General features: G+C 34.6%; 1 protein-coding gene across 2 annotated transcripts in view; it reads left to right on the forward strand.

The window, feature by feature from the left end:
* Nucleotides 1–16470, forward strand: part of ARMC4 (armadillo repeat containing 4) — a 70458-nt gene that overhangs the window by 19112 nt on the left and 34876 nt on the right. For both annotated transcript variants that reach the window (XM_015853222.2, XM_032443056.1), the window contains exons 11-16: nt 6044–6190; nt 6473–6682; nt 6856–7092; nt 7693–7803; nt 8316–8470; nt 11179–11421. In XM_015853222.2, coding sequence (XP_015708708.1) covers nt 6044–6190; nt 6473–6682; nt 6856–7092; nt 7693–7803; nt 8316–8470; nt 11179–11421 — 1103 coding nt within the window. The remainder of the gene's footprint in view (nt 1–6043; nt 6191–6472; nt 6683–6855; nt 7093–7692; nt 7804–8315; nt 8471–11178; nt 11422–16470) is intronic.

Raw genomic sequence — 16470 nt, forward strand, 5'->3', positions numbered from 1 at the left:
TGTGTGGTAGCTAAAACCAAAGCCAGAGCTAAAACTCAGAATGAGTTCAGTGTTTACACATTCTCATGAATAATGACATTTTGCAATAGCAGTAGTTTCTGATTGATCTGTTAGATTAAATCTCACATTAATATATACTGCAGCAATCTGATCTAGATATAATAATGGGATTGTGGGTGTGTTGCCCACAGTATAATCTTTTTACTTTTCTATTAAAACACTATATATATATAGTTTATATATATTTGCACATGTACTTCACTGACTCTTCCTCTCTGTAACCAAATCCAATCGCTAAGTGCCAGAAAGGAAAGCTAACAGAGTGGGTATATGTCCAGGCAGAGTTTTCAAAGAAGGAATTCCACTGTTTAACAAAACCTTCTAGTTCACTCAGAAAAAAGTAATAATAGATTTGTTCTTTTGTTTCAAAAGTCACTTTTCTTTTTCTTTTTCAATTTCATAAAAGGTCATAACAAATTAACTCACTGAACCTGGGTACTAACATGTGTGCTGCTTCTGCCACTGTGACACAGAAGCAAGGTGAAAGAATTAATCCGCAACTAAAATCACACAACTTCTGTGCACTATTACTTATAGTCCAACATAAACATTTTGGATTGTGTGCTTTTGTGATGCTTGTTATTTTCCACTGGCTTTAGCTATAATACTAACTGTTATGGTTTACACACTGCCAGGCTATAGCCCAAGAACTCTAGAAGATTCAGGAAGTGGGGAAGGGAATTATTCCACAACTGAGTTATACTTGTCCATAACTCATCTCTAACAAGTTGCAGCTTGTATGTTTTATAAACTAAAATGAAAAATTGGAACTTGTACTTAAACCAGAACAAAATGGAGTGTTTGGAGGTTCACTAACATATAAAAATTGCCTTGCTGAAGCATATCATACATAATATACTGAAGTTCTCGGTCTTCCATTAAGCTTTATCAAAATTTATTTTAAATTTCCAGCAATAAATCACAATGATCTGAGATTTGAGTCAAGTTCAATATAAAATCAAAATGTTGGAAAGTTTTAAATTAAGAATTCTGTTTTATACTTTACTACTTGTTTTCCTTTCTTGTTTTGTAAGAGAGGCAGTTTGGGCTGGAAGTCCACTTTAATCATGGTTTTGTTCTATGAGTTCCTTTTCTGGTTATATTCAAGCATATTCATCTAAATCCACATATAAGTTGAATGTATTGATACAGAAATGAACTTTTGAATAGGTATATTTACAGAAATGCTTCTGAGTCAAATGTTTCATATATTTCATTTTTATTAATTTTTTTGCCTCAAGGAACTGAAATGCACTGCAACTTCTTTATAATAATATTATTTTTCCATGAGTGTACAAACATTTTCCTATGAATTGGGCAACACTTTTGGAATCCGTTTCATTATAGCCTTGTTAGTACTTTTATTATTTGTACTCCTATAATGCGAATGTTGGAGGGTTTGAACAGAAAGCAAGGATCAATGCATCATGTAACTTGGACTGTACCAGATGAAAACGGTTGGGTTAGATACTCCATGAGTCTCCTGTACAGCTCCTTACAGTCTCAGCTCTCTGAAGAGCTGGTGTGTCCAGCTGCTGGTAAAACATCTGCAAAAACTTTAATGATCCAGAGGTTACTCCAGAGAAACTTCTATATCTTTCTTTAGTCTTACTGAACTGAATTAACATTTTCAAAATTGAAAGTTTTATAGTGATTAGAAAGGGTTTTACAGTGGATGGGGTAAGTGATGTTGAAATGTTAATCTTGTACACTTTATTATTATTTTTTTAAATTATATATATATATATCTTAGTGTGCTTTTGTACCACTGCTTTTGTTGTGGAGAAACCAGAACTTGAGATCTTTGAGCAGTGTGTTGGAGGCATGCTGTTCTGGAATGCATTTTTGCCAGAAGGTGTCAGAAGGGACACCTCTGGGCCGCCTGGTCTCATGGTTGGCGACTCTGCACATAGCAGTGGGGTTGAAACTAAGTGATGATTATGATCCTTCTCAACACAGGCCATTCTGTGATTTTGTGATTCTATGAATACTCCCAGAGCAAAGCCCAGCATTCCTTGAGATCCTATGGAAAAATTTCTGAAGGCCTGATGCACGCAAGTGAAAAGGGGACCTGGATGCAGGCAAATGTTCATACATCTTGCATAAGCTTGCATTTTGCTGAGCACTCGCATGAGCTGACTGATAAATTCAGTCAGTTGGGGAAACATCACCATATCAGGATGTTTCTAATACTGAACTGACTACGAAGCACCGGAAATGGCAAAAAAAGTGGATTAACTGGACACAAGCTCTCATATGCAGATCTGAGTTGCTTGGCGGGGTGTCTGCATTCAGTTCAAATGTATTTCATGATGTCTGGGTGTGAAGTTAAATAGATGGGCACACAGAATTCAGAATATACACGTAACAGTGAGGGGCTGTCTTCAGAAAACCTTTTTTAAGAATGAAAAGATAACAAATTTTGTGTGAAACCTCTGTAACTTTCACCATTTCTGAAATATCCTTTTAAATTAAGGAAAGACAAGCTCCACTCCATGTCCTGTAAAGGAGAAATTTTCTGGGTAAGATCACATACAGGTCTTTTCCTAATCCTCCTTCCAGTACAGAAAGCGAGATTGTACTCACAGATATCAAATGTGTGGGCAATTGTTATTTAATACAGCTGCCTTTGTATTCATACATTAGATTTTTTAAGTAGATTAATATGTGCATAATAGTATTATAATAGTGCTCAATTAAACACTTCAAAAATAAAAGCAAGAGAAACAGAAGCTTTGCCACTCATTCTATTTTAATTTTATATAGCTCTCTGTTCTGTAATTCTCAGCTGAGCTCTGAGTATCAGAACAGAGACATTACACACGTTTCACAAAAGACATTTTACTTATAGTCTAGCAGTAATAAAGTTCTATTTTCATTCAGTTTGTGGGTATGTGTGTTATACCAATGTGCACGAAGAGAGTCAAACTTCAAACTAAATTTGTGCTTTATGTGAAGCCTTAAAATGATTATTGCCTGTAGAGTTTTCTATCTAGCCTACCAGATTTCACATGCTGTATCAATATGATGCAGATTTTATGTCGACTAAGTGGAGGAGTAACTATTTCTACACATGTTAAAATTTGTAAGTATTGGAAGACCTGCTGAAATGATAACTTCAAGAAAGAAAAAATATTTTTTGAAACTGTAGCATCTTACTTCATAGAACTGATGCTTTCGAACATATGACAAAGATTTTATTGTGGTTTTATTTTAAAAATAGGTTTTGTGTTTTCACCATCAGCTTTGAAACTGAAAAAGTAAATGAATGTATGCATATTTCATATACTGTTCTGTAGTTAGTATAGGAAAAATAAATTTGTATTATTATTTTGTAAAATTTGGGCCACATTAAATATCTAGTGCCAAGCATTCTGCATGTAAGATAAGTGAAACGTGAATTACTATATTATGTGCAAATGTAGTTTTCCTATAGGAAAAGCACTTCTCAAAAGAAGAGACATCATAGTTTAACAATGTAATTCAAAACAAAGTAAATCTCTAAGTCTGAGCTGTATGAAAAGATCAGAAACTTTACAAAAGGGTGTTGGTTCTTCTAAGCTACAGAATGTCCTGTGTGCTTTGCTGTCATATTTTTCAGACCTTCACTAGAAAAGATCACATGAACCTTGATATGTGGACAAACTTATTTCTTTAGGAAAGTATTTGAGGAATTATTACAGTATTTTATTCTGTAGGACGTGTCTCCAAAGTAGATAAAAATGTGTTCTTAAAGCTAATCACAAGTTTCTTTTTCTTCTGGAATCAAAACTATAACAAAACTAAAATAAGACACTAAAATTGTAGGAATCTTTCTTCAGTACAGTATATGTTATAGATGCTAAAAAATAACTTTATGTTTAAACAGTTTGCTGTGGAAAAATTCTGTGGATATCTGTAGTTACAAGAAATGTAATTAAATATTAGCTATGAAGTGCCATCCACATGTACTTCTTTGATTATCAGAATCAAATATGTTATAATTTACCAATGTGAAACTTTGTCAAGTATTTTTCTCACATTGGTTTTATAAGTATTTTCTCACTTGTGATTCTCTGCTACCTTTTATGGTATCTGTTGAAGTGCGTGATAAATTTAAATACTTTTTTACAGTGTATTTGTCTTACTGTTTCTGTTTACATTTTAAAGATATGCTGCAAAATGTCAACGTGTTTGCTAGATCTATTTGTTTCACTTCAGCAAACATTACTCATCTTCTATATGTTCTGTATTTCAAAATGTTGTGCACAGATTAACAGATTCTGGAGAGTGTTGCCCTCAAGTCCTAGACAGTTTCAGAGGTGTCGTTTAGAGGAGATGAACTTGGTTGGCACAGTTCAGATCTGGATGTGAGCCAAAGCTTCTTTGGAATTCAAAGGCATCTGGGAGGTTGAGACAGTAGTTCGATTTTCTACGTGCACTAAGTTGTAACTTCCTCATGAGGACCAGCTGGCATTGTTTGTGCACTCCAGCTTCTATTGCAGTTCCATTGTACCTCAACCGTCCTAATTTCTGTGCAGCTGGATTCCTCCCTGATTTAATAAACACTAAATATTATGGGCTCAAACGAATCCATTGTTGTCACATGGTTTAACTTTCTGGCTACCATTGGATTTATTTTTGATCTTTTTCTTAGTCTTGTTGTAGTAGCTGATGCTAAGATATACTCAGTCCAGTCTTGACTGAAAAAAATTTTCCACTACTGGAAAATTTAATGTCAGACAAAGTAGTTTCTTCCAAAAGATGATTAACAATATAGTGAAAAACTTGTACTTTACTCCTAGTGTAAATTTGAGTACCTTTAACTTAAAATCACACATCTTGCTGACCTGCTTGATTGCTCTGTGATTACTTTTCCTCATAGTTGTACTCTTTCACTATTAATAAATCATACCTTAACCTACTCAATAATAAACTGAATAGTGCATCTCTTGTCTGTCTTCATGCAACAGTTTTGCAGGATTACAATAACTTCTATTTCTATTCACACGTAAGAGCATGAATTTGGGCATGAATGAGAATGATCTGGGGTAGATCATAAGTATATGTAGCCCAGTACCTTGACTGCAACAGGAAGGAAGATATTTATGTTCACAACAAAAGCTTTCTTTGCTTAAAGCTCATCTCTTGCACTCCAGATCACCTAACCTTTGATTTCCACATATGGGAAATTTTGGTACATAACTAACTGTAATGTGAACTCTGCATGTAATCTATAAAGGAGGAAGAAACAGAGACCCATTAGCAAATGCCCAGGGCAGAGTAGGAACATGGCAAACACAACTCTACTACTCTACTGGTCTCCCAGTCCCTATCTGTTTTTAGCTCAGGCAGTTGAAAACTGAGATATTTATGGTTTTACTTAACTTCAATTGCGTATTTTTTGTGAAATCATTCTTGTTAAGCTATTGGTTTTCACAGAATCCTGTCACAACTAATTCTATTTGTCTAATACCTTTTTTTGGTAGGAACCAACTTCCTTTATTTATTTTTAACCTGATGCCTATTATATCTCATTATTGATAGAGACTATGTCATTAATAAAGGAGAGACTGAACGGTCAGTCCCTATATACTTGCTCAGTGCTATCCCTAACACTGAAGGCCTCTTCTAGACTGTAAAAACCTTGTATAATTTTTGCTTTTCCATCAAATATTTACACTGCAACAGTAATATTATTGAAACTGAGGTACCAGAATTCTCAATACTTGACTATCTAATTTACCATTCCACTCTAAATAGGCTGTATTAGTCATTTCTCACCTGTGCTAATTATTCTCACTTCAACCTACCTGTCATTTGAAGTCTTGATCAACAATTCCATTTCTTATTATGTCTATATTATTTAATAATGTAGAATTAAAAAAATAAAAAAAAAGAACAGGTTTCTCCTTTAGAAGTAGTTTTTTACTAGAATTAGAAGGAGAGATAAAGTTTTATATTTAGTACAGTGTATATATGTTAATTATTTGCTATATTTTAGGGAGGTAATCCAACGGCCACTGTAATTGCATTGTGTGCCATGAGAGACTTCAACCTTGCTCAAGAAACTTGCCAGCTGGCCATCAGAGACATTGGATGTCTTGAAGTGTTAATTAATTTGCTTGATACAGAAGAAATTAAATGTCAGGTAAGCAGCCTTGTTGAATAGAGCAGCAAACATACCTTTTTTCAAATTTTCAAGCTTACATAGGATACAAAATAATGGCTTCTTTTTTCTTGTTTTATTCCTACGTTTTCTCAGTTTTGATGGCTTTTTAGAAAAAATAATTTCCTTAATTTTCAGTTTCCTTCTTCTGATCCTATCTGAAAATGAAGTATTACATAATCCAGCATTTTAAACATTTTAAATATTTTTTCTATTTACGTATTCCTAAATAACATTTATTGTACATTATATTTCATTATTTAGATTGGCTCATTAAAAATCCTGAAGGAAATCAGTCAAAATACACTGATCAGACATGCAATTGCGAATCTTGAAGGCTTACAGATCATGGTGAAAATATTGGACTCTCCAGATACAAATCTAAGATGTTTGGCTGCTGAAACAATTGCTAATGTTGCTCGATTTAAACGAGCGCGAAGCACAGTAAGACGTTATGGAGGAATCAAGAGACTGGTAAGCAGACATTAAAAAAATTAGTGCGATTCCCATATGCAGAGATTTCTTTTCAAAATAATTTGTGATTTGTTGTTTATGTGATTCCTCAAATAGTAGTTTCTATCACCAAGAAAAGCAGCATAGTATCAAACAGACTTGTAGGAAATTAAAAATATGTTTGTTTTTGTTAGGTTGGGCTGTTGGATAGTACGTCAGTGGGATCAACTGCACTTAGACAATATCAAGCAAAAGATACTGAAAAAGCACGCTGCGGGGCTTTAGCACTCTGGAGCTGCAGCAAAAGTACCAAAAATAAGGAAGCAATCCGTAAAGCTGGTGGCATTCCATTACTAGCTAAGTGGCTTAAAAGTTCAGATGTAGACATCTTAACGCCAGTTGTAGGGATATTACAAGAGTGTGCCTCAGAGGTAAGTAAAACACACATATATGCTATTTCTAATCACTAAGATAACTGTCTATTAAAAGGAGGCATTACACTTGACTGTCATTTAGAAATGAATTTTCTCCAGGGCACTTACCATGGCATTTATCCCATCAGGAAGTTTGCACTTTGGATGTAGATACTCTGTGCAAAGTCTTTTTGAGAAGATTGCACGTTGTATTAAAGACCACATTTCTTTTTATTTTTCATTCTAAGAGTACCTTACGTAAGAAATAGAAATGAAATACTTAACAAGTTTCTAATTTTTTCATGGTGTTTAATGAATGAAAATTGGCAAATTAAGATGCTATATTTACAGGCGTTGCAGTTCCTGGTTTTATTGGGGATTAGAAGATCACAGTGAATTTATGTATTTGTTTACCTTTGTGAACATCAATGGTATGTTCAAAGCATTACGGTTGACTTGAATTTAAAATACAATACAAAGCTTCACAATAGCAAAGCCTAGAATGTTAGCACTGTGTTATTACTGGGATTAGTGATACGGACTGCATTGACTATTGTCACTGTTAATATACAGGGCTTAAAATGTACTGTTTGTTTTGTGTTGTTTTTTTTTTTTTAGCCAAGTTACAGACTTGCAATAAGAACAGAAGGAATGATTGAAAACCTTGTGAAAAATCTGAGTAGTGAACATGAAGAGCTTCAAATGCATTGTGCTAGTGCCATATTTAAGGTAATTTTATTATTTAAAATTAATTTAAAATTAATCAGTAGATAGGAGCCAGGATTTGCACTTTGTTTTCATATGTAGTTAATGCTTATTTTTAATATTCCTCAGTTTTACTGTTTCCTCAACATATGAGAAATTATTTGGCAAAAATGTTGATGTTCTTTTGCTAAATTTATGAGGGTGTTTTTGCTGCATAGTTGATATCGCAGTCCCATTCTTGCTTCTCTTGTATGTAAGACCTAAATTCCACTGCTAACCAATGGGGAGAGGTGGTGCAAGATGAAATGTTTTTCTGTTTATTTGTGTGTGACATCATATGACATTAGAAGCACTGCTACATATGTAGTAACTCTTTACTGCCAGATTAGTAAGATGTTTGCGTATTCAAGTAATCTAATAAAATATTTCCATTTTCTTCTGTATGAGTTTTGACTAGTTACAATATAAAACACCTACATTTTGAAGATATTGCTCTACATATTTTGCATAATATATGTATTTAATTTTTTGTATAGTGTGCAGAAGATAAGGAGACACGTGACCTGGTTAGACAGCATGGAGGTCTTCAACCACTGTCTGCTCTACTCAAAAACTCTGAAAATAAAAAACTTTTAGCAGCTGTGACTGGAGCAATCTGGAAATGTGCAATCAGCAAAGAAAATGTTTCGATGTAACTATTTAGTTTCACAATTTTTTTATTACATTACAATGTTTTTGTTTTATGGGCTCCTATTTTTGCAAAAAATGTGTCATGATTCCACAAATCTGTGTTTTTTATTTAGTGAGGCTTTCAACTTAGATACTGCCGAAAAATTGCTGTATGACTTCATCTGAGTGCCCAGGAAACAGAGTTACTTTCCTAGAATCTTAACAGTGAGCGTGGAGAATTGGTGGCTCTGAAGAATATAGAATGCTGAGACAGGAGGCATACTAAAACAGAAAACATTTTACATGTGGGTGTATCTGATATCCCTACTCCTGTCCGTCTTACAAACTGGGATCATGGCTACTTGGTGGAGAGTAGCCAGTACATTTAGCTTTTCTTTCTCGAGAGATTATACACATTATTTCATTCTGAGGCAGACATTAGGTCCACTTGTTTTAGAAATATATTAGACTCTAGAATTAACCTAGAATTCTCTCTCCTTAACTACAAAAGAAACTCAGGAAAGCAACAATCTGGACACTCACCTTGTAAAGAACTGGATTTAACTGTTAGGAGTCCTAGCATTGATACGAATATATTTTCTCAGTATCAGGGCCCAGAATGATTATCTGAGAATTTGGGATCAGGAGTTATCACTCTCACTATTTTATGATGACCTGAATTTAATCTCAGTTTAATGACTGAGAATGTGTAGCCCCTTTCATCTTGAATCATCAGATTAATGCACCTTAATAAGGAGCAAACAAAAATGCATGTTCCACTGAGGTATGCCCTAGGCTTCCTGCTGAAGTTACCTTACCCTCTACAGAAGAATGCAAGATTGGGAGGTGAAACAGTAAGAAGTAACTTCTTCCTGCAGCCCTAATTTCAGTGTATTCTGCTGGACATGCAGATACAATGAGTAACTGCTGGATAAAAATGTGAAAAAAAATCCAAAAATCTTAGTTTAAGAGCTGGCTATTTATTGTTCTGTATGAGTTACCCAACTGTTGTTAAACAGAGCCTTTTTCTCTACGTACTCTTCTTCTGTCCTATGTCTTTTTGTGTTCCTCATTTTACAGTAACCTGGCTTTTCAGAAAGGTGAATCCTCCTTTTTTGGTGGGCTTTGGGTATCTGCATGTTGGTTGCAGATCAATGATTGCATGAACTGAATGTCTCCATCTATATTAATGAGATAAGTAGGTCTATACCTTGGGTTCCATCTCTAAAGGATGGTCATCCATACTGTTTAAGTTCTAGAGCAGTCTCTTGCACAGTTTGACCTGTCCCAGGAAGTAGTCTCCAGGGAAGGATCAGGCACTGCCAGCACAGGCAATAGATTTTTTCCATTAAGCAGAAGGGGTGAGGCCACCCTGAATGGTAAGGACAAAAGATTTTAGTCACATGGATGCTATGTTCTCATCCTCAGGGCTACAGAATGAGCCTTTGCCTGCTAAATAAATAGCTAGCGTAGTGATAGCCAATAATTCTGTGCAAATGCAAACAGACTTTTTTTCTGGGTTACTCACATATCTTCACAAGGGCATGAAGTTCCGTGAAGGTTACTAGTCAGGCGCTGCTCCAGACTTGTGCTGAATTAATGTATTATGTACTGCTGAGTCTGAAGCAGTAAATCCTATCCAAAGTCAGGATGGGAGTATGCTGCAGAACAGTGAGGGAGGATAATGTGAAAACACATAAGGAGGGATGAGCTTGAGTCTGGCACAAAGGTAGAACTAGCAAAGCTGACTGGTTCCTGCAGGGACACTTAATTATCTTCAGACTGCTGCACAGTTCTTTCTTTACATGATATAAATTGCTGAGAAGTTGTGCTGACTCAGCAGTGGGCTGATACAGGTGCCTGGTCCTGACCGGCTCAGATCCATTAGTGCACAAGCAGCCGTACTGCTTCTGGACACAAGATGGCCTGAGCCAGCAACTCTGTCAGTCTATAGCCTGCCCGTCACAGGGCCAGCTCATATTATTCCACCTATGGAGCAATTGATCTGCAACACAGACAAAGTAACCAGAGAAATAAACAAACATATTTTAAATTTTTCACTGACTTTGTTGCTTTTTTTTTTTTTATGCTATGAATGTCTTCTCTTGAAAAAAGAGAAAAAGAGGCACTTCCAAATTAAATTGAACAAAGAAAGATTTTTCTTTAAAAACAAGCAAATCATGAAAAACGAGAGTTTCTCCTTTCTTGTTTACATTAATTGTTATACTAAAATCAACTTGGAAAAATTAACTTCTATTGTAACTGTTGTAAATATGCCATCCCAATCTAAACAATAAGAATTAAGAAACTGCACATTAGGATTGAGCAAGATACAGAACTGGTGAGACTAACATTCATTGAAAAGTAAAGGTAATCCTTTGGCTCCAGAGAAGTGTAAGAGAGTATGATATAATCCTGCTCTAGCTATTAATATGGCAGGAAAGAAAACTGGAAATTAGGATGCCACTTTACTTGCCAGTCTTTCAGTGTGTTTTCAGCTAGTTATAGACAATGCATCTACATGTTAAGTTTTAAACAGCCCTCAAATGACTCTGTAGATTCAGAGAAATATATTAAAAAATGTAAGATACGAAGTGATGCTGTATGTTGCACTTTTCATATTTGATTTGAATGCTTTACCTGTACTGTGATTTGTTCAGTTTACTTAGGTTTACCTCACAATGGTAACATTCTGAAAATAATAACTTTGCTTTTATTGCTGTTGTTTAGATTTAATGAATATAAAGTCACAGAATCTTTGGTAGGACTGCTGACTGATCAACCTGAAGAAGTTCTTGTAAATATCGTTGGAGCCCTGGCGGAGTGTTGCCAAGAACCAGGAAATCGATCAGTTATCCGTAGATGTGGTGGAATACCACCCCTAGTGAAGTTACTTATTGGAACTAATCAGACATTACTTGTGAACGTCACGAAAACAGTGGGATCTTGTGCAACAGAACCTGAAAATATGATGTAAGATATTCATGTTTTTAAATATTAAATAATTCTTGCAGAGACACTGATAATATTTTTGGGTGAACATTAAAGGTTCTAATGTGATGATAGCTAATTTTTTTACATAGTATTAAAAAAAATAAATGTATCTCAGTAATCAGATATCACAGAACCAGTGAGGTTGCAAGGGACCTATTCAGTCCACCCCTCCTGCTCAGGCACAGTCAGCTAAAGCAGGTTGCCCAGAATCACATCCAATCAGGGGATGTATATATTCATGGCTAGAGGCTCAGCCGCTTCTCTGGGCAACCTGCTCCAGTTTTTGAACTTCCTTACTGCAAAAAATAGTTATTTGTTGTTTTTTTTTCTTATATTCAAGTCGAATTTTATGGCATTGCAATTATAGAATAGTTAGTTCATGTAATAGGAATGTTTGAAAAGATATTTACGGTTAATGGTGTTTAAGTCAGGAAGTTGAAGGAGTATCTACTATACTACTGTTCTCTTATTATAATAATTTCATAAATTAGAGAAAGCTATTCCAGAAAGGTGTGCATTTACTGTCATAAAAAATAATATGGAATTTTTGAAAGAGTATTACTCTCTATTTTATAAGTGTTATTACTCCCTATTTTATAATTTTTTTCCATTCTCATCATTTAAGAACTAGTACTTTCCTTGACTCCCTTTACCCCATCTTACTTCTTTGCTAGAAAGAAGAAAAAGACTGCCTTTTTACCGAGAGTTGCTACTCTGTTTGGTTTTGTTATGTAGATTTGTACAGCTTACAAAGCTTTTTGATCTTTATGATTAAGCACTCCAGTTAAAAGTTGAGGTAGAATACTCATTTACTGTGCTTACTGTTCCCCAGCAGGGATATTTACCTCAAGATTCTCAGCATATTTCCCTCCTTACACAGAGGGAAGGTTGGAGAGTTTTAGTAAGCTCCTCCTGTTCTGATTTGCATAATTCACTTGATATTCATATAGCAGTGCAGGGAATTCTTATCCTGAATAGGGTTTTTGTTTTCATGCTTTGGCTGTCACCCAGTGGCAAAAGGATAGACGGTACACAACTGTAAACATGGGTTGCGTGAACTGTTAGCCATGTAGTGTAGAAGTGCATGTAAGTGAAAAAATCTTCACTACATATCTCAAATGAAGAATGCTAAACTTCTACCTTTGCAGGAATATGTTAACAAAATTAACACTGAAAATCAAATGGGAAATTTCAAAGCCAATGAATATAAATTGATATTATGAAATCTCAGACTCAGGACTATCACTTCTATTATCCAGTATTGACAGCCTCACACTGGAACGCTGTCAGTATAAGCACCAAAAATAACGCAGGTTGCTGCTAAAATTGTGATAAAACAAAGTCCGGCTTGTTTTTCAGAAGAGAGTGCAGGTTGTTTGGGAGGAAATTTCAAAGTTTGCCAAGAGTTGGTGGAGAATTCAAATGTTGAATTCAGTTCATATGAAAAAATACTCTACTGAAGGTTCTCAACATTTAAAAAGTTTTATTGCTTGTTAGCTTGTTTTGTTTTGTTTTGTTTTTTAATATTAATGAATAAGGAAGATGTTAGGCTAGGAGCAAAATGTGCTAATTAATATATAAACATAGAAATTGCTTCAGTGAGCATTACATGTGACATTTGCTGGAAGTATTGTGCTAGTGGAAGTCCAGACTTGCAGCACTAGAAAAGATAATGCTATCTTTACCAGAAATGTGATTCAACCATGTGAAGACAACTTTGATCTTAACCCAGGAAAATGTTTAAAAATGCTTAGTTCAGACATTGATGTCAGTACAACTACTCATGTTTAAAAAATTCATTTGGTTTTTGCTTTGTCTCTAGCAGTCTCAAAGTACTCAATTTCTTCCCTCTAGAAATAAAGGCTATCAATTTCTTTTTCCTTCTCCTTAGACCAGCATAGAAGGAATTCAAGCTTTTCATACACACCACTTTTCTCTTTTTTGAGTAGAGTAAGTGACCAAATACAAGGAATGTAAATATTCTGTAACACCACTTTGTTCCAATTACAGAACTGGGACTAAGACTTCTGTTTTTGAATTTTTTTTTTTAACATCAAGAAACACTGATGTGTTTCTGCTCAATTCAGCTCATAATTAAGATATGAATTCTAGAGTTTGAACACTACATGGTTGCTCAAGTTCCAAGTATTGGCTGTCATGTGTTTCTGTGATGCTACATCCTCAAAGGGGATGATGGACCAGAAATTACCATTATATTTTGGTAGTTTATGTGTAGTAGCATCTACAAATTTCTGCTTTGAAAATAAATGCTGCTACAGCTTTATGATACCTACCAGATAAACAGTTTTCTAGTCTTCAAGTCCTCATATTAAACAATACAGGTAAATGTATAGCATTCTGGTGAGCACTCTATTTTAGCCAGACAGATGGAGTTTGACTCACTGGTACAAAGCACTTCATAGCAGACAGTGAAGGTTTTAAGAAACATGCTAAATTGTGGTTTCAGTAAAGACAAGATTACATTCTACTAGAATTCAGTCCTGAATCTTACCAGTGAGCACAATACAGTCAGTATAACTTTGTTTATTTGCACTTGTTTTTGTAGTCTAGGTTGGCAGGCTATAAAACTAGAGTTCTCAAAGGATCTGGCAAATATTACTGTAACAGGAAAAGATGATAGATATGACAGATATAAACAGACGTATAGGCTATGTGTGTGTGTGCATTCAACAATTCATTCTGACATTTCTGGACTGGAATGTTCAATATTAAATCTGAGTTCTTAAGAGGAGGACAATTAAAAAAAAAAACCTTTACTAAACAACTTTCATCTATAAAAAGCCAATGAAAGTAATTAAAAAAATTATCTTGTTAAACTACCTGTACTGATCAAGTAGCAAATAGCAATTTACAATAACCTGAGATTGCTCTGAGGATCATCTCAAATCTGGAGTAGTCTACAAATAGCATTAATTGCATTAGAATTATTTTTCCCTAAGGTGTATTCTATATTCACCATACATAAACTGTTTTGTGTGGAAACCAGAAGAGCAGTATGCTCACATGCCCTGTAATTAATCTTCTGAAAAAGTGATGTTGGAAACATTATGTAGCAGACATAGCCCTTTGTCTTTGATCTCATCACGTCTGGCTGGTACTAGAGCACATGACAGAGGCACCTCCTCACTCCACCTGCTTCCACCCACCAATACAATCACATATCGGGCTTTTGAGGAGCAGAATAATTTACACTATATTCTAAATTGTATCAGTTATCACATAATAGCAGTCTATGACAGGGTGTCATAATTTTGAATAAGAGGAGATCCAGGTTTATTCTGAGAAACTTCAGTCATGCTAAGCCATCATAGTGCAGAATCTGGGCTCTTGATTTTTGAGATCTGAGTGTTCATGTGTTGTTACCTACTTATATTGAAGAAAAGAAAGCAATTAGTTATTAAAGTGATTTAAATGTTTCTACTTTGATTGACTATTCCATTGGGTCTAATACAGCCGCTCTTTCTGGTCTTCAACTAAAAGAAATTGGAACAAATGGAACTGTAGAAAACCTGAGCAGAAGACAAGAAAACTGAAAAGCAAATCTTAAATGAGAAGGAAAGGAAAGATAAATCAGCCCTCAGATTGTTTTCTCAAACATGACTGAAAAATCTGAGCTCAGCGTTTGACTTCTATTGCTTGATTTTTATATACTGATTTGATTCATATTTAGTTCCTCTTGGGGAAGAAGTATTTCATGTTGGTAAATGATCAGCAGTCTGCTTGAGTCATGAAGATAGACATCTGGATTTTTTTTATTTATTTTTTTTTTTGTTATTCCAATATGGGAAAAAATATTCATATTTTCTGAAATTATAGAAAAGCATTATTAAAAATTGCTTGAAAGTGCAGGGATTTGGAGTGAATTAAAAGCTTGTTTAGATGTTTTTACTGAAGTCATCCTTACTCTGTGAACATGTACATGTTATTGTGCGGTTTGTGATGATGCTATTCTAATTTGTTGTGTTTCTGTTTTCCCTTCAAATAATTAGATGTAGTTAATTTGGAGCTGACTATGTAAAATAAGCTGTATTAAAATTATCAGGTCTCAAAAATTAACAGTTCATCAGCTTAACTGATCTTTGAAGCAGAAAAGTCATTGCTTTGAAAACAAACTTTATTTTAACCAGCTCAGACAAAAATGTTTCAGATGAAGTCCCTGGTTATTGAAGATAGAGCTCGTATCCTTATATATTTTTGTTTTGTCTTTCAAAAGATGGTAGATTTGTGTGTGTAAGTAATTTTATAACTAGTTGTGAAATTTCATGGTAAATATGCATATAGTGAACAGAAGTTAGATGTTTTAAGTGATATTTTTTAGAAGCAAGCTGTATTTTGTTTCTCTTATTTTGTACTTAGAATTAAAGACGTAGACTACCATGTATACAATGGAATTTATACTTCTGAAGTTAGAAAATCGAAGTATACTTTTTCTTCTTTATCTTCAGCTCATCTGCTTTGTGTTTAATACACCTTTTTAAGAAAAGCAAGTTTGTAAAGGCTATTAAGTTTTGTTTGACCTTCATTTCCTTTTAAGGTATTCCCTGGACCCTATGATCCCCAAGTCTGATTGATATGTAAACATTACACAGATGGCATAGAGATGATTCTGATGATAATTCAGTTTTCAGCTAGTCGTGAAGATACTTTGATTACAGTGTGTTTAAGTAATTATAACGTAGTGTTCAGTGTTAGTCTTGTTGGTGAGGAATTCCTGGGAAACAAGTTACACATTATTCACAACCCACAAAGGATGCAGTGTGGTGTGACCATTTTAATTTCTAATGCTAGATTAGCAACATAGAGCTTTGAAATATGTTGTACAGTAAAGTAAATACATTAAGCATAGACTGAATAAAAAGTTAAGTACATAGTTTGGGGCATAAATATTTGTTTTGGAAAGTATTTGTTACTATGTGAAAGAAGCTAGTATGCCTGAATTCAGATTTTACTTTGCATGCAGATCATTAAAAAGTCACATACTTGTTTTTACTTTCATGCGAGTTCTGG

This window comes from Coturnix japonica, chromosome 2 (assembly GCF_001577835.2).
Source record: "Coturnix japonica isolate 7356 chromosome 2, Coturnix japonica 2.1, whole genome shotgun sequence".
Classification (NCBI taxonomy): domain Eukaryota; kingdom Metazoa; phylum Chordata; class Aves; order Galliformes; family Phasianidae; genus Coturnix; species Coturnix japonica.